Source organism: Heterocephalus glaber, unplaced genomic scaffold (assembly GCF_053883595.1).
Source record: "Heterocephalus glaber isolate CG9 unplaced genomic scaffold, H.glaber_assembly_v1.0 deba00001504, whole genome shotgun sequence".
In the NCBI taxonomy this organism is placed as follows: Eukaryota; Metazoa; Chordata; class Mammalia; order Rodentia; family Bathyergidae; genus Heterocephalus; species Heterocephalus glaber.
In genome coordinates this window covers 69,347,052-69,370,651 of record NW_028258324.1, presented here as the reverse complement: position 1 = coordinate 69,370,651, position 23,600 = coordinate 69,347,052, and the positions used below count along the sequence as shown (strand labels likewise).

Below are 23,600 nucleotides of genomic sequence, written 5' to 3'. Positions count from 1 at the left end.
GCTTTCCTATCTCAGTAGAAGATTCAGAACCCCTTCTGTTCAGAAACTTTCTACAGCACAAACTGACTGTAGATTGCAAAGAAGTCTTGCTGGAGCACAGAACCCTGCCCACCTTATAAACCAGCAATGTCTGTTAAGCAGGCCTCTAACCTTACTTCTCCTGGAAAAGGCAAAAAGCTCATCTCTGACTCCCTGAGGCCTCCTAATAGCCTGCAAGCCCTGGAGAGGACAAATGAGGGCTTCAGCTCAGCAGCCCCTGAGAGCCTGTTCGACCTGCAGGCTTGTAGACCCTGCCCCAGATCTACGGAATCAAAGTCTTCATTTTAACAAGCTCCTGGGGTGATACCCGAGGTACCGGAAGCTACCTTCGGGTTTATATTCGGACTGTCCAGTAAGCCAGGCCGGAAGCTAGGAGAGACTGCTGCCTGGATTCTGTCTCTCCAGTGAGAACCTGAGCCACTTCAGATGGTCTTTGGTTTCCTCGTGACATAGAGGAAGTGGTGTCCACGCGGTGCCTGGGGCACCCATGGGCCTGCACGTGGTGTCTCAGAGGCTCCGCAGGGGTAGGGAGGACAAAGGGGGGAGCCCCCTCCCCTCAATTACACCCACTCTTCTGAATTTTTCTTGATAATTCAGTTGAGACAAAGATTCTGTTGTTTAAAAAACCAAGAAAGTTTGGATCCTCCAGTTCTAAAATCTACTGATTTGTATCTATGTGGTCAAAAATAAGGCCCGGGCTACTCATTAGTAGGAAGGAAGTGGCAGGCTTTCTGGTCATGCTAGTCTCTGCCCTGAATCGGTTCAGGACTCAGTTTTTGTTTATCTCTGGACCTTGGGATCGTTGTGGGCGAGGTTTGCCGACAGGGCTCAGGCTTCCTCCCGCAGTGAGCATCACAGCCAGAAGGGCCCTGGGGACACTAGGATCACTACCTTGTGTCACTTCACACCAGCCCTGTTCTCGTCACCTTTGCTCAGCTCCCTCAGCCCTCTAATACTTTCACTATAAATAACAGTCCTTGTTAGGGTCCTTCACATGCAGATATGGGTAAGACTTAGTCTCTGGCCTCTGGGAACCTCATCTAGGGCTCCTGCTTATTAACCCCAGGTTTCCTTCCTGCTACCAGGCTTTATTTCTTTGTGATCTCCTGCCCAGATCCACCATCAGGCGGGTTTCTGATGGTGAACAAATACCCAAGTCCATACCTTGGCATAGTAGCACCAAGCCAATAGGATGATGAGGAAGAAATCAAGAACCCTGTAAAGTAGAACTACAATTTAGAGGATTGAGTACCTAGGCCAATGAGACACAGAATAAAATCCAGAAGGAATAAAACAAATCCTCTGTAAGTGAACATTTGGGTTGTTTTCAAGTTTTTGCTATTAAACAATGCTGCAATATAATAATAAGAAACATACGTCTGTGTGCACATCTGTTACCACCACTAACTCAATCCCTGTATGTCTGACTGCTGACTGAAAGGATGTGTAGGGCTGGGGATGTTTCTCAGCATCAGAGCGCTGGCCTGGTTTGTGCAAGGCCCTAGGTTTGATCTCTAGCACTGAAAAAAAAAAAAGAATCAAAGAGCACGTGTCTTTTAAGACTTGGGATATATTGCTGTAAACTGTAATGTGTTTGCATGTGTTCAATACTAAGCCTGCTCTTTTCTCCTAGGCCAGACCTGTTGAGGTCTGAAGGTATCCCTAGCACAGAGGTGGCTCCCACTGCATCCCCTTTGTCTGGAAGTCCCAAAATGTCCTCCTCAAGTAGCAAGAGCAGGTATCGAAGCAAACCACGCCACCGCCGGGGGAACAGTAGAGGCAGCCATAGTGACTTTGCAGCCATATTGAAAAACCAGCCAGCCCAGGAAACCTCACCCCTGCATCAAGCTCAACCCCAGTACCATAGTCCTCTGCAGCAGCAACACCAGCAACCCCCTCCAGCCACGTCTCAGAGTCACCATCCCAGACTCAGCATGCACGGACAGGACATTGCCACCTGCGCCAACAACCTGAGGTATTTCGGCCCTGCGGCAGCCCTGCGGAGCCCGCTCAGCAACCATGCTCAGAGACAGATGCCTGGCTCCAGCCCTGACCTCATCTCCACAGCCATGGCAGCTGATGGCTGCAGAAGCTCGGAGCCTGGCAAGGGCCGGGCTGGCCCCTGGGGCTGCTGCCAGGCTGACCCTTACGACCCCTGCCTCCAGTGCAGGCCGGAACAGTGCGGGGTCTTAGATGAACACTCTGCCGAGCCAGTGGGGAGGAGCCCTGACCTTTCCAAGTCAGCAGCACACAGTGGGCTCTCAGAACACACCCGCGGCTCTGAGGCAGTGGAAGGAGAGGGCCTCAGGGGCTGCGGGTCCGCATCATCCCTTGGTCTCCCTCATCACGCCAGCCCTCCCACGCTACCTCGGAAACCAAGGCCCCTTCAGAAGGTAAGGTGTGCCCAGGAGAGGGGTCTAGGCCTCCCAAGAACATCGGAGCCCAGTGTGTTTTGCACACTGGAAACATCCATTAGAAGTCTACGTTTTAGAAAAGAATGAGATAGCAAGAACACAAACAGAAGTTTCTTTCGCTTTACTTTCTATACCACTTAAGTGAGGACTAGGAGTGTAGTTTGGGAACTACTGAAGTAGGGGCTGATTCGAATGTAGATAATCCATGGATAAACACATCTTAGGGATATGTAATCAAATAGCTTGGAAACCACTATCCTAGGACTCATTATCTAATAGTTCGAGACGCACCATTCTGTCTCCTCTTGGAGAGTCCTAGTAGACACTGACAGAAATCATACCTTTTGTTTGTTTGGTTTTGTTTTTTGAGATTGGGTCTCACTATGCAGTTCAGGCTAGCCTTGAAGTCACTATGTAGCCCAGGCTGGCCTTGGACTCATAGCAGTCCTCCTGCCTCAGCCTCCTGAGTGCTGAGGGATCACAGGCATGCACCACCACACCCAGCTCATAAATCATAGGCTTTGGAAACCATGCGGTAAACTCCTGTGACCCAGCACTTCTCTCACCTACTTGACCTTTAAGGTAGCATCTATTAATCCCTCGTGGAACTAGCTTTCTTCACATTATACTTTCTAAAACATTGCCTTAATTAATAACACATGGAACGACCTAGTTCTCAGTCTTTGAAACCTGTTTCTCTCCTCATCTACTGGCTGCCTGGGGTTTACTGGCTGGGCAGCATCTACTGTAGTGGCTGAGATCTTAGTTCAAAGCCAGGCTCTTCCACTTGGTACCTCTGTGGCCACGTTTCCTTGTCTAAGAATTTCCACTAATATGGACTCTGCCTCATTGGCTGATATGAGGATTAATACAGAGGAGCTAATACATCAAAAGCATTTAGAACAGTATCTGGAACATAGCAACCTTCCGCACATCTGCTATTGCATTTAAAAAGATTAGGTATGAAGTGTTTCAAACATTGTAATTCCCCACTCAGTTCTAAGTATTGTCTCATCGAATCCTGATGTAAAATATAAATGAGTATGTTTTGGTCAACACATCTGGTAGAAAAAAGTGAAGCTAGGAATCTTGTCTTGGAACTGTACAGGGTTACCTCAGCTCATGAACTTAATTCATCACACACTCAATTCTGGGGAAGAAGGGCAGAGGTAATGTTCATCCGATTCAGAGTTTGCAAACAATAGTAAAATTTTGCCGAACTCTTCTTTTTGGGAACCGAATTGTTCTCAAACAGAAGCATTCATGAACCGAGGCACTGCTGTGTTTTTTCATCTACACATGTTGCTGCCACCCAACTGAGCACTCCCAGGGCGTAACTGTGTTTCAGGTAGTCCAAGCAACTTGGGCTCATCTGTTCTCCATTCCCCAGCAACACGTAGCTTTTGGTAATGACTTTATTACGATACGATTCAGCTGGGCCTGCTAGTGCAGGTTTATAATCCCAGCACTTGGGAAGCTGAGGCAGGAGGATTGCAAATTTGAGGCCAGTCTGGGCTACATAGCAAGATTCTGCTTCAAAAAACAAAAATATAGGGGCCAGGGATTTAGCTCAGTGGTTCTGCCACCTGCCTCAAAAGTGCAAGGTCCCGAGTTTGATCCCCATTTAAAATGTATATTTTACCAGATGCGATGGTGCATGCCTATAATCCCAGCTTCTTAGGGGGCTGAGGCAGGAGGATCACAAGTTCAAGGTCAGCTGGGGCAATTTAGCAAGACTCTGTCTCAAAAGAAATTAAAAGGGCTTGGGTTGTAGCTCAGGACTCCCTGGGTTTAATCCCCAGCACTGTAAAGTATACAGTTCAGTGTTTTTTTATCCACATAGTTCTGTAGCCATCACTATGACCAATTTTTAAATATTTTCATCATCCCAAAGGGAAGCCTACAGCCTTTGAAACACCCAGTGCCACCAGACACAAGTCTTGTAGGCTTGGCCTCGTTAGGACCAAAAGCCACCCAGCAGCTCCCATGCCTAAGGGGAGTACTCCCAGCCACCCCACATCTCTGTCTCCATCTCCCTATGCAAAACAGCGTGTCACAACACATGAATACATGTTGTGGGGTTCCTTAACTTTCAGAAGGGTAAACTGTCCTCAACTTTGGACTCAGTTACTTGGACTGAATTACGAAGCTTGCAAGAGTCTACCTGTTCCAGTGCATCCTGGTGCTGTAGTGAAGGACTGTGACATTGAGCAAGGCTGCTCTTTCTGCCCTTCTCTTCCCAGGAAGGAAAGGTGATGTGTTCAGCTGGGTCCCTTCCCCAGCCTTCCAGGTCACCCATAGGGCCTGGCAGTCACAGGGCCTCAGGCGTCCAGGTCAGAGTTCCTTCAGCCCTGCCAACCTGCTGATGCAATAAAAATGCATGAAGTACCTTTTTAAAACTGGCAAATGAGAATTGTGTATATTTAGGGTCATAAACACCTGCTCATATGCAATGCTGCACTGGAATAAGGGAAACAATACAAACAAGATGTGCTCTGACCCTCAGAGAATGTGTCCTGTACAAGTGTAACATCTGTGACAGAGTAGTCAGTATAGAAAAGAGGAGAGGGTGGTTGTTGGACCTTGAAGAACTAAAGGATCACTTCTTGCGGAATCTCTATGGAAGAGGCTGGAACCACTCGTGACAAAGATGACGAGATTGTCCCCAAATCCAAGACGTCCTCTCCAATTTCCCTTTCATCACTCAGCTCCTTAAGGGCAAAAATTAAGTTCTAACTTTGGGGGCGGGGAGCAGCACTGGGGAATGAGCCCAGGGTTGCTGTACCACTGAGCTACACCCTCAGACCTTTTTATTTATTTTGAGAGACGGTCTCATTAGCTTTCCCAGGCTGCCCTCAAGCTTGCAATCCTCCTGCCTCAGCCTCTCAGTAGCTGGGCTTACTGGTGTGTACCGTTCGGCTGACCCTACTCCATTCGGTGTCCTCTGGCATCTCGTACAAGGCCTGTCATTTTGAGCACCGAGGACACGTTGCTAAATGAATAAATGAGGAGGCATATGTTAAAGGTGACATTCAGCAAGTTTTACCAAAGGCCTCTTGGTGATAATTTAGTCTTCTGCAGATAGTGGGAAGCCGGGGGGGAGACAGAGGTGAAAAGAGATACAAGTCTTTCCCCTTGTTCTCCTCAGAGTGGGGATGACTCTTCAGAAGAAGAAGGGGAAGTGGATAGTGAAGTTGAATTTCCACGAAGACAGAGGTAAAACCAACGGGCCCCGTGCGACTGCTCTCAACGGAGCGGGGGGCCCGGGTTTCCCACTCCCGCTGTTCGAGCACAGGTCACCCTGACAGCCACCGCACCGAGAAGTGGAACTCGCAGCGCTTGGTTTTGCCGCTGCCACAGTCGGATAGTTGCTCCGGGCGCTTCTATAAACGCTGAGCCAGACGCAGCGCCAGGCTCTTGGCTCGGTGGGCGGCGATGGGGGGCTGTGCCCGCTTCCGGTGGGCCTGCCTGTGGTAACCTGCCCGGGCTGCCCTAACAGAATGCCCAGCCTGGGTCAACCGCGGAAACTCAGGCCTCACGTTGCTGGAGGCGGGGAAGGCCAAGGCCCAGGAGCAGCCAACCCGGGTCCCGTGAGAGCTCTCCCGGCTGGGGCCTTGCGCAGTTCAGTTCCTAGCGCTCCTCTGTGCCTTTCCAGCTAGTCTCTGCCTGCCGTGACCCGGGGGGGGGGGGGGGGACAGCGAGGAGGGGAAGACCCAGGGCCTCTCAGCTGGGCCGGACGGGGAGGGGAGGGGGAGGCCGGGACGGCGCCCAGGTTGTCACCCGCTCTCCGCGCTTCCAGGCCGCCTCGCTGCATTAGCAGCTGCCAGTCGTATTCGACCTTCAGCTCGGAGAACGTCTCTGTGTCCGACGGAGAGGAGGGAAACACTAGCGACCACTCAAACAGCCCCGATGAGTCAGCCGAGAAGGTCGAGGGCCGCCTGGCGGAGAAGCTGGACGAGCTGCTGTCGCAGACGCCGGACATCCCCATCGACATCTCCTCGCACTCGGACGGGCTGTCGGACAAGGAGTGCGCCGTGCGCCGCGTGAAGACGCAGATGTCCCTGGGCAGGCTGTGCGCGGAGGAGCGCGGCTACGAGGTGGGTCACCCGCCCTCCCAGCGACCCCTCCCGGCCGGGGCTGGCACGGGCCGCGTCTTCGGGGCCTTTCCCGTTCCTCTGGCGGCCCCCGTGGACCAAGGGGAAGACAGGCCAGCGGCAGCTGCCCCCAGCGCGGCTCCCGGAGCTGCTCGCCTCTAAGCCCGCCGCCGGCCCGCTCGGGCGCTCAGCTTCCCGCCCTGTCCCCTCCGCCCCGCAGCACATGATGAATACATTTCAGGCTCGGTGCTGCCTTCGGACAGGCAGGGTGGGAGGTCGTCAGTCTGTACCCTGAACTCGGGCCGCCCACCCGCACATCTCAGCCTTTCCACTGGCCAGGTGACCCAGGGCATGTCGCTCAGCCCCTCGGAGAGCGTGAAAATGGGAACGGTCACGTCTGACCCATCGGTGAGGTGCGCCCTGCCTCACCGGGTCACTGCCTAGATTAAATGGTTGTGAAGCTCTGGCGACAGTGCCCGGAACATAGTAAATGCTACAGGCCAGGAGGCGGTGGTGTAAGTGTCGCAGCGCGGTCCTCCTGAGCAGCTGTGTGTGGCTCTTTTCCCTGTTCGCCCATCAGAACAGGCCCATCCCTTCGTCCCGGCCCCCTCCCCAGCACAGTGCCGGTCACGCGGGGGGGCTAACGTCCCCCCATGTGCCCACCGAGGGAGGGCTGGTCGGAATGAACGAAGTCTGATTTTGTTTGTCTTTGCAGAACCCCATGCAGTTTGAAGAATCAGACTGTGACTCTTCGGGCGGGGAGTGCTCCGATGCCACCGTGAGGACCAATAAACACTACAGCTCTGCCACCTGGTGAGGATGGAGTGCCCGTCCTGACCCAGCCATGGCACAGCGGCATTTCAGATTCCCCGCTCTTCCCACTCGCTCCCTTCTTTGTTTGGGAGGAGAGCTGCCCCATCCCACCCCTAGAAATGAGCTGCAATAACAGGCACAGGAGACTTCACCAATCTCTGGAAAAAAAAATATCCAAATGAAATTAAGTCTCACTGAACATTTCAATCAAGAATGGCAGGGATCTATTTTACTGAATATTCTAGCTACTGTAACATTGATATTTATTTTTCTTGGACATTTTAACACTTTGTACTGTAAAGAGTGAACTATATATGATAGAGACACATAATTTCTTGCAAAAAAAAAAAAAAAGGAAAGGAAAGGAAAGAAGTGAACTTTAGGAGCAACATCCTTGGGAATTTGTGGGGCTGGGAGGTATTACTGCTGCTTGAACAGGGGACCAGGTCTTTTGGCTATACGTGACTGAGGAAGAACCAGAGCAAGACATATAGAGCATTTCAGAATACAAAGAACACAGAGGAAAAAGCAACTCCAGGTAACTTGTGAACAGATACATTAAGTTCAACCAGCTCGTCCAGGTGGGTGATGGGAATGACCTAGAAAAGTTTGGTGACCAGACACTCACACTGGAGGTCTCTGATGGCTGTGCTTCCTCTAAGAGGAAAACCCAACAAAACTGAACATGGGGAAGCTGCTTCCATGTTTTAACTTTCAGCAGCATTTGGCAGTGAGGCTTACAAGCTAGTGTCACACCTTGTCCCTGGCAAATACTTCCCTTTTTAATGCTGTCATTGTCGCTACCTTGACAAATGTGTTACTTTGACCAATGTGTTGATCTTTCAGATTCAAGTGCCATTTTCCTGCGGTGGCTTTTCCCTTTCCAGCTGTTGACCACTTTCTTTGGGAAGGGGTTGGGGTGGAAGGGGTTGCTGAGGAGGAGAAAAGGACAAAAGAAAAGGAACATCTGCAATAATATTAGGAAAACAAGTGTGGAATTTGTAAAAGTACATACTCAGGATGCTCAGTTCAGCTGTGTAGAGAAAATGGAAGCCCCTCTCTAGAAAGTTTCCTTGTCTGCTAGAATCATATTGATTCAAACAGAACAGAATTTGAAGGCATCAAGGATATGTGTGTATGTGCATGTCCAATGTCCAATACCCAAACGTCCCCTGGTTTTTATTAACTCATTCTCTCCTTGAAGCTTTAGTGACAGGCTATCACCATTGGAATAAAGGCAAAGCAAGCACCTTGCAAAAGGCAACCCCTCTCACCCCATAATAGCATTTTGGTTCATTGCTACTTGTAAAATATATTTTACTTCACTCTGAATCAGTGCAGTTTTTATTAATTGGACTTGGAAATTGGTGAAGAGAAGAGTTGATGCCGAGCAGGGAATTGGAAAGATTTTCCATGTCAAAGGCATGAGCCCTTCCTGTCCCAAAGGTCACGGGCTCTGAAAAGCACCCCAAGGGAATTCCTGGTGCCTTGGCTTTAAGGAACATTTGATTTAGAATTTTACAAAGAGATGTTGACCTAATTCTTGTCTCTGTCTCCAAGATCAAACAACCTCTCTACGCTTGCTAGAATTTCTGACCCTGCCTCCTGTAGGATGTTAGGAAAGGCTTGCACATACAGATATTAAAGCATTTCCAGGGGGATGAAAACGGGCCCCCTCTGCTGGGTTTCACTGACTGCATCAGCCAAAAAGGAAAGGCAGGAGGGAATTTAGAGCAGTTCCTTTTGTTTGTTTGATCCCTCCATTTGTTTACACTTTATGTTGAGATATTGATTTAGAATGCAGTGTCTATAATTTATAGCTCATAGGTAGGATGAAGGAAAATGTTTAACTTATACAGAGAACAGTATTGTTTGCATTAAATTATTCCATTTTGTATAACTTCTGTAGCTGGACTACATGAAAGAGCTTAAGTTATGGAGTTATTATCATTGTTATTTTATTTTGTATTATCATTCTCATTTTCTGTCGATCAGAAGGTGTGGTTTACAATGTAGCGCAATAACAGTGTTTATTGCTAGACGGATTATTATGTATTTTATGATTTGAATGAAGGCATGAATATGGAACTGCCTTTCGGGAGCTCCCTGGTCTCCATCTTAGCTGTGTTCCCTGATTTCCTGTGTACAGTAACAATCATCTGAGGGTGCATGCTCTGCCCTGAAGTCCCAAGGTTACACTGGGATTCTGGCTTGACCATGAAAGTGCCTGGGTGGGTAGATGACGGAGCAGATGGATAAATAATTTAGAAGCTGTAAACTTTCCCAAATTTCATGAGAAATAAAATCATGGGATGACATTAGAAACAAAAAGAGAATTATTTAATACTCTGAGAGGAACAGACCTAGAGTTTCTACAAGGGGCTTGTGGATTAGCTTCAAACCTTGTCACCAGTAGTGTGTAATCTCCTTACTGCCAGACTGCACAACACCAACCTTTTCCCCCTGAGTGGGAGGAGCAGGAAGACTTTAAAAAGAAAGAAAAGACATAAAGATGGCATGACATACAAGGCCTAGTTGTGATGCCATCCCATAACCAGGCTAAAGAAATTCAAGAAGATAGGATACTCAAAAAACTTGAGTCACTTAGAGGATCACAGGGCCAGGCGAGAGTCTCGAAGGCTGGCTTCAGATCTTGCTTACGCTATGACCCCCTCGGCGCCACCACTCCTCAGAATGGAAGTGTGAGGACTCCAGGTCCTGTTTTCGGTCAGCACGAAACATCGGCATTTCAGTTCATTCATTCTTGCCCCCATTTAGTGGCAACAGAAAAACGTGTGGATCAACAAAGCCCAGGTCAGGGCATAAAGCATGAAGAATCACATTTCAGTGAGGGTCTTCCTAGAAAACCCACCCCATACCTCATCATTCTGATCAGTTTTTGATTCCCCACCTTGGGGGTCTGTCCTGCCAATGCCACTCTCTTCAGATTGACTCCTATGAGCTTGTCGGGGGAGTAGATAGTGTTGAATCCTCAGTCATTCACTGTGTTGTCAAGATTTGAATAAAGTCCACATTGAACCCGTTTTTTTGGTAGAACTGACTAGAGGTTTCCAAGAAGGGTGTCCTTCGTCCAGGTTAAAAGAGAAATACCTTCCACACCCCAGCTTTGTCCTTCATTGCTTGCCTCCTGAAAACCAGGGCAATCTTGGATTGGTGTTGCTTGAGAACAGCTCCAGAGCCATCCGAAGAATGTTGAATCAAGAGCTCCAGGAATTTCAGAGCTAATTCTTTGGGTCTTATCAACCATAACAGTGCTTCAAGGAACCTCACAGGACTGTGATTTCCGGCAACATCACAGATTGAAAGCCAAGACCCCCTTGGAATGAATGTGCACATTCACTGAACATGTTTTTAACTGACTGCAAGATGTGTTTCCATTTGTATTGCTGACCAGCGCTTAGTTTGGGTTTTTATCTTTTTCTAGATCGTGTCCTCAATGATAATGGACCTTATGCCTCTAAAGCTTAGACCTGTTTGCAAGATTGTGGAGCGCTCTACCCGGAGAGGTGACAATGTTGTCTGGTGTAAGGTGATTAGGGATGGCCTAGTTGAAGTTAAAATATTTTAAAACTTTAGTATCAACACATGTGTCTTTCTAGGAGTAGGGTCATTTTTAGCAGGATTTAAAAGTACTGGGCATTTATTTCAGGGCCTCGTTGTGCTAAGTTATTCCCTTGTCCCACCCCAAGTCACGGATGTGCCAGTTTTGGATTTTCCTGGTATAACCAAGCCTATTGAAAGTGGCTTCCCACTGTGGAGCACTCACTGACATCCTCCCAATATGAGTCCATTCTTCTTGGTCAGATGGCTCACTCTTTTTTTTCTATGCCTTTAGGTCTCATTTTTTTTTCCTCTTCTTAAAACATTCCTACTTAAACTTCCTAAAAATGAATTTTTCAGAGCAGAACATAATATTTAAAATCCAAGAAATTCCTACCCTACTCCACAGTACAGTGTGGTATATTTTGTGTTTCTACTGGGCCAAAAACAAAAACACCATCTGCCACCTTCATCCTAAACACCTGAGACTGTAGCTGTTGAGCACCGTATTCCTTCTACATTCAGCCTCAGAACCACTCACAACTCTGCACTTGAAGCATTTGATTGAACCATCTGATTGGAACTGATGTGCAAAGGGAAATCCCGCCATCCCACCTCAGATTTCATACTCAATTTCCAAAAGGTATCCCGAGCTCTTGAGTTCGTCCCGGCGGGAGAATGACAGGATCCCACTAGTGTCCTCCTAGTGGAGGCCACAAAGGCTGGCCGGGGCTGTATTATGGCAGGGCAAAGCCACTCGCCTCTCCTCACTGCCCTTTTGGACTGCAGTTCCACCTGAACAATCACCTACCACTGATGGGTCAAATTCCAAAATGTCTCTTCACTCACATCCTCTATGTCGAATGAGCATGTTCCTCCCAAGGTGCTGAGACTTGTGTGACATCCTTTTCAAGACTTCGGCTAATCCTGTCAGTATGAAATTAGTGCCTTTCCAGGCAGCAAGGTTTTCTTTGCTGATTTCATAGAACAAATGTCCCAGTGTACTCACACTGCTGGTGTTAGCAGCCTCACAGACCAGCCGAAGAATCCTGTTAGCCTGCTTGTTTTCGTGTTACAGCCGGTACTGCACAGGCCTGTTCACCTCGGAACACACTGGGCTGCTAAGCAGAGGACCCTGTGGTACCTGGAGCATTTCTCAGGGACAGGTGGCAGGAGAGGGGAGCTCTGAAATCACTGCTCTGAGAAACAGGAAAAGGAGTAGGTTCAGGTTTTGGTTAACTGTCACACAGCCAATGTGTGATGGCAGGATTTCCCAGAGCCAGGCCCCGAGCAGATGGCAAGGCCTCTCGGGGCTTCCAGCAGGATCCCGGCAGTACTGCTCCCCGGAGCCACTTCTCAGCACTCAGGGGATCCCTGGCTCTGGCCCCAGGCTACTGTCTAGCAACACAGTCATCCCGTCCCATGGCTGCAAGCCAGCGGGAACCCCGGGCAGAATGCTAGCTGTCAGGGAGACACCCCACCGTAACCACAGCACCCCTGTGCTTACCTCGAGTGAGCACTTCCCGGACTGCAAGTGGGAGACCCTCTGATTCTGTATGATAAATAATTTGAGTTCCTATTAATTTGGAGCAAATGAATTTCTTTTTTGTGCTTGTCTCAAAATGAACTCCCTCGCCTGTCTCCCCTGTGGTCTGTACTGTCGGTTCCCTGCTCCCTGTGTTACTTTCTGATGTCTGTACTGAACAGCAATGGGAACAAGAACAACTATCAAAGTGAAACAAATGCATGAGATTAAACAAAAAGCGTACTCCTGTCTTCTGGTCCCATCTGTTCCTAAACATATTGCTTGTGTCCTGTGGGCTGCCTTGACAGGCCTCAGCACTGGTCAGAACACTGAGAAATGAAGACTTCACATGAATGGGTTTTCTGCAACCAGGAAAAACATGGGCTGGAGAAAGCCAGTTTCTGTGGCTCTTGCATTTCAGTCACAACCACAAAAGGAAGAGATAACCATCATTTTTGTTAGTCTCTTCTTGAGTTTTCCTCAGAGCCCAGACAAGCACTCTGCTTCTTCCTGTGCTCTTGTGCAGCTGCTCCTACTCCTAACGACACCGCTATAACATGAGGAGAGGAAAACAGAAACCTGGAATAATTTTGGTCAGAAGCCTACTGAGAGTGGCAAACTAAAGCATCACTTTGGATTGTCTGCTTTTCAGCCAAGCCTGACTCTCTTTGGTAAGGGCAATTGAAATTTAGCAACATGTAGAACCAACCATTTATGTCCATTTATTTAATGCAGAATGTTTATATCCATTTATTTGGGAAAGTGCTTTACCTGTAAACTCATAACCAATAAGGCACATTTTTGGAAAATCATGCAAGAGGAAGGAAAAAGACAAATCTAAGGGTCCTGCAAAGGGACAAGGGGCACACATTTGCAACAGTGTAGGGAACCCCCGCCCCTCTTCCTTCCCCCTATTCCCAAACTCTAATAAGCCACCACTATCAAAGTCGCTTCCTCACCTCCACTCAAACCTTTTCCTAAAAGGAAATACAGTTTTTATTGAAATCCACAAGATTCCTACTGCATCCAAAAAAACACTACTTGGGAGTCCACTCTTCCTGTGGAACATGGTATACCTCAAGAATTCACGTAGAATAAGAGGCCTAGATTAGAGCCCTGACAAGATTCTTGGCCAAACCCAAATTAACCCAGCAGATGATGACCAAGGGTAACGGTTCTGGTAAGCTGCGACGAGGATAAAAGGTCAGTTCAGGTGCCAGGGTCCATCTGTCCTTAGAGGCAATGACCCACGCCCATACCGAACCAGCCTCACAGTTACAGGAAGCAATGACAGCTGTAGGTAATTACAATACAATGCTACCCAGTCATCAGGCAATTCTGTCTCTTTCAATTTAAAAAAAAAGAAACAACTATTCCTCAGTTATTCTCAGCAAATGACAAAATGAAGAACATTCCCAGGGGACCCTGGCTGGTAGCCTAGCATATGGAATCACTCTCCTAGCAGGAAGAGGTAGGACACAGAAAGGACACACCAGAAAATGTAGATGGTCACTGGACTTGCGTTGTCCAGGGCCCTGCCCTGTCCAGAACATATCCACAAGACACAGAGTTTGTTCCATTAATCTTTAATAGTCCGTTTGCAACCAGCTTAATTGTAAGAGCATAGAGCCAGGAGGAGATGTGACATAGAGGGACATCAGGAGACTGAACATAAGAGCATCACAAAAATCACTGCGCATCTGAGCCACATGTGGAAGTCTTAGGTCGCTCATCCACTTGATTCCCTTGGCTTAAGGAAGAGGTAGGTCATCTGCAAGAAAGTACAGAACAGGGGCGGGAATTTAGCTCAGTGGCTCCGCCGCCTGCCTCACAAGCCCAAGGTCCCGAGTTCGATCCCCGGTACCAAAAAAAAAAAAAAAAGTACACAACACTCTCTGAGAGACTGACAGAAGAGAAGGGCCATGTCAGCAATGTGGGCTCCCAGTGAGCAATGGCACTAGTCCCCGGAACACTGTCACACACCCTGTGCTCTGGACAAGGACAACCATCTTGTCCCAAGGCTGCCAGGGGCAGGCAAGAGGCGAACCCAACCAACCAACCATCCTTCCTGAGTTCTCTGTGGAATGAGCCCAGATCAATGGCGTCGTGAACCACATCCGGTATGCAAATCAGCAATAGACTTCAGGGAAGAGGCGAACCAATGGAAAATCCAGATCACGTGTCTTTTCTACTATTTGTGTAATTGGCAGCCCCCTTCTCATTCAATCTCAGGTGCTGCTGGCTGAACCTTTTAATGAGAGTTCCAGGAACTAAGGCCACCAGAGCCATGGCCAGGAGCTTCAGGACCGTCTCCCAGGAGAAGAGAGCATCCAGGGAGCTGAGGGTGGACAGGATGGAGCCGGTCTGCACACAGATGAAATTGTACGGGATCAAACCTGGAGCAGGGAGGGCAAGAGCCTGTGAGTGGGAGCAGGGAGACTAAGAAAAGAACGTTCCAGCAGTGACCTCAGGGATTCGGAAGAGTGACTCCGGTTGTCAGCCCAGCTCCTGACCTGGAGCCACAATCGCCTCCTTCTCTCCTTTCTGGTCTTTTCCTTCCTTTCCTCACTTCCCATCTCCACCCACCAACCCGGCCCAACACCTTGGTCTGCACATAGACACACTACAGTAAGATACAGATTTAAAGCTCAGAAAGACAAATGAGTGCAGAGTAGGTGAGAACTCAAATGCACAGAGTTCCTGTATTTACTAAAGGTGGGCCCCAGATCTGGTTCTGAGTGTCCAACAGCCACAGCAGAGACTAAACTGCCATCATTATGAGATTTACAGTATGCATAAGATTAAAGAAACAAATAGCTTAGCGGTCGAGTACTCTCTGCCATGCATGCGGCCCTGGGTTCAAACCCTCAGGACTGAAAAAGCAAGTTCTTTTTTTAAAAAATACTACTTTTGGGCCGGGAATTTAGCTCAGTGGTTCTGCCACCTGTCTCACAAGCACAAGGTCCCAAGTTCAATCTCTGCTACCAAAAAAAAAAAAAAAAAAAAAAAATACTTTTCATATTCCGAACTGTCTCTCAGAAGTAATCTAAGCCACTGAAAGCCCAGCTAGTGGCCAGGTAGGTTAGTCACACAACACCACCCTGGTGAAACCCTTAAAACACATGGTCAGGCCCTACTGCAGAGACGCTGGTTATTTGGTGCCGGGGTGGAGCCTGGGAGCCTGCATTTTAAAGTCTCTCCCCACCCCCTGCTCCAAGCTTCTGATTGGCCTTGGGCCTCAACAATCCCCTCCTCGTCTACAACAGAGGCAACAGAAGGGAGATGAAGGTCACAGACCAGTCTAGGCCACACAGCTTGCAGATGGAAGGAACTCTGGTCTCCAGAGTCTTCCCTGCCTCATGACACCTCAGTAACACATACCATTAACCCCATTAGCTGAGGTGCCCAAGCGCTCTAGTGCCGGAAGTGGCTGTGGCTGGCCTTGCTTCGTAAAGCTCTCTCAGGCCTTCCCTATTAATAGCAGCGGCTCCAGGACAGATTTCTGTTAGGCCTGAAAGCCCCGAGTGCCAGTTCCACCACACCCTAAGGCAGCTTTCAGAGAAGGCGACCCTTACTTTAGGCTTACAGGGCAAGGAAAGAAACGGTCACCAGCTTTACAGGGTGTTAGCGTTTTATCACCCTGATGAAGGTGGACCAAGGCCCACACTTGGAGAAATGCTGCTCTGGTCCCAGCCCTTTTTTTTTTTTTGGTACCAGGAATCGAACTTGGGTCCTTGCACTTGCGCAGCAGGCAGCGAAACCACTGAGCTAAATCCCCAGCCCAGGTCCCAGCCTTTTGAGGGAGAGCAGCTTGCTGGAGGTTGTACAATTGCCAAGCTAAGCAGAGACTTTAGAAATCATCTAATTCAGGTGATTTCAAAACTCAGGATCCCTCAGAATCCCTTCCAAGGAATAAAAACTCCAACTGGATCCTTACATCACCTGGAAAACTAAAATATGCTGAGTCCTGTGCCCCAACCCAGAGATGATGATGTAGGGAGCGGGCTGGGATGTAGCTCAGTGGTAGAGCACCTGGCTGGCATGTGCAGGCCCTGGGCTTCATTCCCAGCACCACACACACACACACACACACATGCACACGCACACATGCACGCACACGCACACGCAGCCCTCAGGCGATCTTTATTTTTTACTTATATACATATATACTTCAGCAGAAGGTGATGCTGGGGATTAAACCAATGAGAAACACTGCTTCATAACCAGCATTTCACCTGGCCAAGCTGTCCCCTGAGGGTAAGTAGCCTGCGGAATGTCATGCAGTTATCAAAAGGCAAGAAGGCCCTGACTGATGCCAGCTCTTCCTAAGACAGAGTTACTCACACAGGCTAGAGCCAGACAGAAAGTCCCTTGCTCGGCTCCACTCTTCTGCCCACACCCAGAACTCAGGGCCACACACCCTCACCCCAACGCTGCTCTTCCTGCTAGCATTTACTGAGCACTTTCTGTGGGCCAAGGCATGAGCTTCACACACAGACGATCTCATGCCTGACACAGCGCTTGATACCGGTTAAGCACTAAATACAGACACAAAATGAGTGACCCTATTGATTTCTTAAGTATTTTTATGGGTTTCCATGTTCAAGCCTGAGTAGATTTTAAATCAGCAGGAATTTAATTCTATGAGGTCACAGGCCTGGAGATGCTCTTTGGGACCCTGTCTTCTCGGAGGCAGGCACATGGGACCCTGGGCAGCCCCCCAACACGACAGCACCCAAGACTCAAACTTCTGCTGCAATCCCTTACCGATCAGGACTGAGAAGAAGAACTGCACGATGGGGATGTTCAGAATCGGGGCCGAGAGGTTCAAGAACCAGTTTGGTGTCATGGGGAAAAGTCTCAGAAACAGTAAGAAGAAGAACAGGCTGTCTCTGTTCTCCTCCACCTGGAGCAAGAGGATAGGGCGGAAAGTCACGAAAGGCACCGTCCTGGACACTGCATTCTACCCCCAGTTCTTGCCACAACCCTCAGGATTTGGGCTGTTTTTCAAACAGAGGCACCTAAGGATCAGAGAAGCTGGGAACTTTGCCCAAAGCCACAGAGCTAGGAATTCTTTTGTTGCTTTTTTTTTTAAGACAAGGTCTCACCATATAGCTTAAGCTGGCCTCAAACCTACAATTCTCCTGCCTCAGGCTCCGAGTACTGGGATTACAGGGGTGCCCCAGCACCCATGGCTTGGAGCTGGGATTTGATCCCAAGTCTGTGCCTCCTGATGGCACTAAGAGAATCCCTGAACCTGCTGAGAAGGGCAGAGGAGCCCTGTGGAACATCTGGGCTCCTCACTGCCCTGGGGCCATGAGGTGACACTCTGGCTGGTGCTCAGATGCAGGCCTCCTTACCTTCCCCTGCAGCAGGGCCACTTTATCCGGAAAGTAGGAGACCACCAGCTGCTTGCCAAAAGCGCTGGAGAGCACGTAGCAGCACGAGGCGCCCACCGAGGTTAGCAGGCAGCATAGCAGAAGCCCCAGCCATGGCCCAAACAAGGCGCCGGCTAAAACGTTCTGTGAAGAAAGCAAACACTCAGCCATGACAACATGGGGCAACTACCAGTGTCACCACCTTACCCTGCAGCCACGCAGAGAGTCATGGCTTCTCTCTCCTTCTGTAGCTTCCCAGCCAAAACCCATCACCCACTGAAAGAGGTGAATGAAAAGGCTGGGAACTGTAGCCCTGACCCCAGTCTCTCCATCAGTTTGTTTGTTAGTTTTTTGACTCCCAAAATATAGTCCAGGCTGGTCTCAAACTCACAGCAATGCTCCTGCCTCTGCTTCCTGAGTGCTGGGATTACAGGCGTGGGCCACCATGCCCAGCTCAGTCTCTTCATCTTTAAAACAAGGGTCAGGATTAACACCTCCAAGGGCAGCAGCAAATCCAAAGAGCTAATGTGTGTACACAGTGCCCAGCCTCCTGCTGCATGTGACCGGAGATGACCAGGGCTCTGAGAAAGTAGAAATGAAACTCACAAGATATTTCTACTATCTCAAAAGATGAATACACACCATGAATATTCCTTCAGTAAGACCACACAGGTTACAGAAGATTTTCTGTTGTTGTTGTTTGCTAGAATTACATCTGTGTAGTATGCTCATACTGAAGTTTCCGTCTTGACCAACACTCTAGCCAACGTTAGTTTTAGGTTCACAGAAATGGACAAGTAAACCAGTGCTTCATAAATACAGTCTGGCTAGTAAACATCATCCTGCCAAAGCCCGGGATCCAAGAGAGAAAGCAAAAGGAGGCCTTGGCAGTGAGGAGGTGGGGACCTGCTGAGCATCTAGTATGTAGATGTCTTCAGAGTCATGCACTAGCCTTACTCCATGCTACAGGTGACAGATTAAGTCTCACAGCAGGAGCATCCCCGGCAGAGCCAGGATGCACCCCAGGTCCAGGTATGAGGCCCCCACCGAGTAGTAGCTGGCTCTCAGCCCCAAAGAAGGATCAGCTCAATGGGGAAGATGAGCCCAGGGCAGCCCTGAGGAGTCAGCCCTTGGCCCGAGTGCCACACACCTCCCTTCCTCCCCAGACATGTCTGCTTATCTTCCAGTTTCCAACAGACTGCTTGGGGAGATCTAGACTGAGCCGAGAGTATAGAGAAGGTGCTGGGGGAGGAGACAGAAACAAGCCAGACAAAAGGGAGCTTTCGGGACTTCCTGGTCTGCCACTTGATCATTTAGTAAGTGCTGAGAGCCACTGCATGCCACCCACTATTTCATGTCTTTTCCCACAAAACAGTCGCAGGGCTTTCCCAAGGAAAGCAGGGTTGGAAGGCAGGCAGGACACTGACCAGGAAGCTGGAGCCAGGGATGGCAAAGCCCTGTTTGTAGAGGTAGGCGCTGCAGAAGAGCAGGAACACATAGGCCTCGTGCTCCTTCCGGTACTCTCGAAGGACCTCGGAGAGTTCCTGTAGCTCGGCTAGGTCGGAAGGGAACCACACTGACCTGGGGATTTGGAAAATCGGATGGAAACAGGAGTCCAGATCTGCCCAGTGCCCATGAACATTGCTTGCTGTTTCTTTTTTCCAAGTAAGTTTATAAACATGCCCATCACTGGGTCTGCTGGGAACACATACATAACCTGAACACATGACAGGTGACCCAATACAACACAGCAGAGCCGGACAGAAGAGCAAGGGTCCTGGGGTGTCATCCCCACTGTGCTACTTCCCAACTGTGTGACCTTGGGCCTCAGTTTCCTTATCTAAAAAAGGAGACATTGGTGCTGGGCAATCACTGAACTTCCCTTAAGTCTTAGATTTTATGAGTGATTGATCTTTGGTGCTGGGAATTGAACTCGGGGCCTCTCCCATGCTAAGCACATGTGCTGTGCCACTGACTACACTCCCAGACCCTTTGTGACCTATTCTTGAGAAGATTTGTTTCCAGGTGAGCACTACACTCCTTAGACTGCTGTCCTCTTAAGGATACTACGTCTCCCACAAGCCAAGAATAATTCAGGCTTCATCCTGCTCCTGAGATACTAGGAAAAACGACTGTTTCACCGTTCACTAACAATTACAGATTACCTAGGGAAGCCTACCTAGCCTATAAACATTATTATCCCATAAACACAACATTCTCGGGCTGGGGCTGTAGTTCAGTGGTGCATCTCCTGCCTAGCATTCTTGAGGCCCTGGGTTCCATGGGCAGCACTAAACGAAAAACAAAACAAACCAACAAAAACACCACGTAACTTTCTTGATAACAGGGCAGGCTTGAAACGAATCCTTTCGAAGAGTCTGTTTTTTCACCCTGATATTAATAATGCCGCTCAGGGCTCTCTGAACCCTGCCCAAGAGTCACAGGGCAAAGGCTGCCTCGCCTCCGCCATCGGAACAATCCTGAGCCTATCACCGATCAAGGATGAGCAGCCCCCTGGTTCTGGCGCGGGTTCTCCCCACGGTCCGAGTCTCCTCGGTGAGGGCACAGGCGACAGTGACTAGAGTGTTCCACTCAGATGTCGGGACATCGCTGAAAGCGCAAGGCCGCGGGAACCAGGTGATCTCCGCCCCCGCCAGCTGCCCAGCCGGGGAGAGGCGAGGCCGCCCCGCCAGGTGTGGCCCAGGCCATGCAGACGGAGGCCGGGTCCGCCTCGCTCATCCTCGCGGACGGGCCCTCCTCTGTCCGGAACCCCGATCCCGCCACCCCCGCCGCGCACCTGCCGTCAGCCTCCCCCGCCGAGCCGGACATCGGGCCTCGGGGCAGCCGCGTGGACAGCAGATACAGGGCGAAGGTGCAGCCGGCGAAGACCAGGAGGAGGCCGAGGAGCGGGCGCATGGCGGCGCCGCGGCCCTGCCCGCCGCCGGGCCGCACGGGAGCCGGCCACGCTAGTGGCAGCGCAGAACCCTAGCCGCACGCGGACTGCGGGACGGAACACGTTTGCGGACGGAACACGTTTGCGGACGGACCAGGAGGTATCCCCCCCCCCCCCCCGGGCAGGAAACTGTCTGCGCGTGCACCTCGGCGGGCGCCGGTATTTCCGTCGCCGTCTCGTTGTCCCCGCTTCTTTTTCCACCGACTCCGCGGGCGCTGAGCGCTCTGAATGCGGCCTCTGTGCGGGCTGGGAGGCTCAGGGCGAGCTGTTAGCCGGTTTGCAGTCAGCCTCAGTCTCCGTCACACAGAGCAAAGCAGCCCGACCCAGGGTCTCCGGTGCCCTGTGCGGCGCAGTGTCCGTGACCCTGGACAGAGCCCGCCTTACCTTTCGTCACCGCCCCCCCCCCCCCCCCGCTCCCGTTACTGTGTTCTTCACAGCCGCCCCGCGAGGTAGCTGTTTTGGTATTTAAAAGTCTGAGTTCGGGCGGGGGATTTAGCTCAGTGGTTTGGCCGCCTGCTGCGCAAGCCCAAGGACCGGAGTTCGATCCCCGTTACCAAAAAAAAAAAAAAAGTCTTGAGTTCGGTAGTCTGCACGGCCTGGGCCCCACCTGGCGGGGAGGCCTCGCCCCTCTCCCCGGCTGGGCAGCTGGCGGGGGCGGAGATCACCTGCTGCCGGGTTCCCGCGGCCTTGCGCTTTCAGCGATGTCCCGACATCTGAGTGGAACACTCTAGTCACTGTCGGAGTGTGGCTCGTGCAGAACGCTTGCCCAGCGAGTCCGGGCCTCTAGGTTTCGCCCCAGCGCCCCAAAATTTATGATAAATAGGTAAATCCGGGTCTTAGACTAAGTGGCATTCTACGCAAAAGAGTCGGACCAAGAACCCAAGCCAGCCTGCTCCAAAACTGGTGGTTCTCACCCTGCGGGGATTTGGAGGCGGTGGGGCTTGAGTAGCCCCTCAGGGCAGTGAGCTGGCCCAGCACCCGGGTCCAGCTTCAGGGAAGCCCCGAGGTATGAGAAGGACGGAGAGGCTGAGGACCACCTGGAAAGCCCTGGAAGGCCCGCTAAGGAGCCGGGCGGTTCATATGGTAGGTGTTGCAGAATCCGAGAGACAGGAGAGACCAGTGGGATTTAGGAGGATTTATTTAAGGTGAACACCGGCACAAAGGACTGCTGTCCAAAGGAAGAGCTTTGAATTGAAGAAGAGTTCTAGCTTTTATACGCCTGATGGGAGGTGGGGAATCTTTCTAGTGACAAAAGTGTGCACAGGACAAGGGCAGAGTTTAGTAACTTAGCCTTGTAAGAGGACAGTGTCTTACGAATCATGAGAACCGTGTCACAGACTTTGTTTACAGAACATAGTTGTCAGTTTTATCTGTACCTTTTGAGAACAGAGTTCCTCAGGGGTTACAAAACTTCACTTACAGGAATGTGACTACCTTATCAGTAAGGGGTGGGGGACCAGCCTTGCAGGAAGGCAGATTCTTCAGTAACCAGGACATTACAGGACCCTGTTAGCAAGCTTTAAGTCCTGCTTCATAGATGCTGAGGCTCCAACCGAGGTGTTGCATAAGCGTGACTCAGTTTCCCATTTTAGGATGCTCACTTTGGCTGGTGAATACTGTGCATGCTGAGTCAGCAGCTGTGACTGCCCGCTTGAGAAGGGACGCAGACTACAGTGGTGGGAAGGAAGATGGGCAGCCTGGGGGAGGTGGGTTGGTAGGGCGTGTGTCTGATTAAATGAAGGAAGGGACAGAGAGGCTCAACAGCATGGGCAACAGGAAAGTGTCCTTGTCATATCAGTCAAAGCATTTCCTGGTCCAAATAGCGAGCACTTGTCAAAATTCGAGTGCACATTCTGGGCCGGGGATTTAGCTCAGTGGTGCCACCACCTGCTTTGCAATCGCTAGGTCCCGAGCTCGATCCCCGATCCCCGGTACCAAAAAAAAAATTCGAGTGCACAAAGTCGGGTCATTGCACATCCAAAAATTGAATCTACAGAGATCTCCATAGGTTTGCAAGAGTACATGTTCACAGATGTTCTCTCAGCTTTGTTTTGATATTAAGAGACTGGGAATGGATCACACCCCCATCAGCTGGGGGCCTGCTAGGTTCATGATGGCATACTCACAAATGGAATTCTACTGTCTGTAGCCGCCTGAAACAGGCAAGTAGCAGTAAATCCTGATAGCAGTTGCCAAATGCATGGCCAGGATAAAAATCAGACACGGGTTGGGATTAAGAGAATGCTGTGGGCCAGGCTCAGAGGTGCACACTAATCCAAGCTACTCTGGAGGCTGAGGCAGGATGAAAAGTTCAAGATCAGCCCAGGCAGCTTGGCAAGACCTTGTCTCAAAATAAATTTTGAGATAAAGGACTGGAGATACATTTCAGTGGTAGAGTGCTTGTCTAGTATGTGTGAGGCTCTGGGTTCAATCCCTAGTACTGAACAAAAGAAAACCAAAAAAAAGGATACCATGACTCATTTTTAAGAAAAAAAAAGTTATATTTTATCTTTTCAAGATACTGAAGTATTTTACAAATGAATCCCAGTGACTGGGATTTGCATCACAATAACATTACAGGGTTTTGGTGGGTAGACAATAAATAGAACAAGATTGACCAGGGGCTTGGGATTTAGCTTAGTGGTGCTGCCGCCTACCTCGAAAGCACAAGGTCCCAAGTTCGATCCCTAGTACCAAAAAAAAAGATTGACCAGGAGCTGATTACTGTTGAAGCTGGGTAATGGACACGTGGAGGTGGATTTTATATTATTTTCTCTCTAGGTTAGAAATTTTCCATTTAAGAAAATAAGGGGAAGTAGTCTC

At 49.9% G+C, this 23,600-nt stretch overlaps 2 protein-coding genes across 6 annotated transcripts in view; one reads left to right on the top strand and one right to left on the bottom strand.

The window, feature by feature from the left end:
* Map3k13 (mitogen-activated protein kinase kinase kinase 13) overlaps positions 1-7,732 on the top strand; it is a 123,289-nt gene extending 115,557 nt beyond the window's left edge. For all 3 annotated transcript variants that reach the window (XM_004834849.4, XM_004834848.3, XM_087187030.1), the window contains 4 exons: positions 1,673-2,432; positions 5,602-5,669; positions 6,253-6,550; positions 7,263-7,732. In XM_004834849.4, coding sequence (XP_004834906.1) covers positions 1,673-2,432; positions 5,602-5,669; positions 6,253-6,550; positions 7,263-7,364 — 1,228 coding nt within the window. In that variant the 3' untranslated portion in view covers positions 7,365-7,732. The remainder of the gene's footprint in view (positions 1-1,672; positions 2,433-5,601; positions 5,670-6,252; positions 6,551-7,262) is intronic.
* Positions 7,733-14,016: 6,284 nt separating this feature from the next.
* Positions 14,017-21,137, bottom strand: Tmem41a (transmembrane protein 41A). Of its 3 annotated transcripts, none has more exons than XR_204742.3 (6): positions 20,622-20,866; positions 19,252-19,405; positions 17,807-17,968; positions 17,214-17,352; positions 14,507-14,842; positions 14,017-14,217 (listed from the first exon to the last, which is right to left on the bottom strand). XR_204742.3 is itself a non-coding variant. In XM_004834842.3 (6 exons), the coding sequence occupies exons 1-6, from the start codon at positions 20,738-20,740 to the stop codon at positions 14,214-14,216; spliced, it is 726 nt and encodes a 241-aa protein (XP_004834899.1). In that variant the 5' UTR covers positions 20,741-21,137; the 3' UTR covers positions 14,017-14,213. The 3 variants fall into 3 exon arrangements, 2 of the variants coding, with proteins under 2 accessions (XP_004834899.1, XP_004834898.1); XM_004834842.3 differs by having other exon boundaries at positions 14,695-14,842; positions 20,622-21,137; XM_004834841.3 differs by having other exon boundaries at positions 14,017-14,842; positions 20,622-20,865.
* Between the last annotated feature and the right edge of the window lie 2,463 nt (positions 21,138-23,600).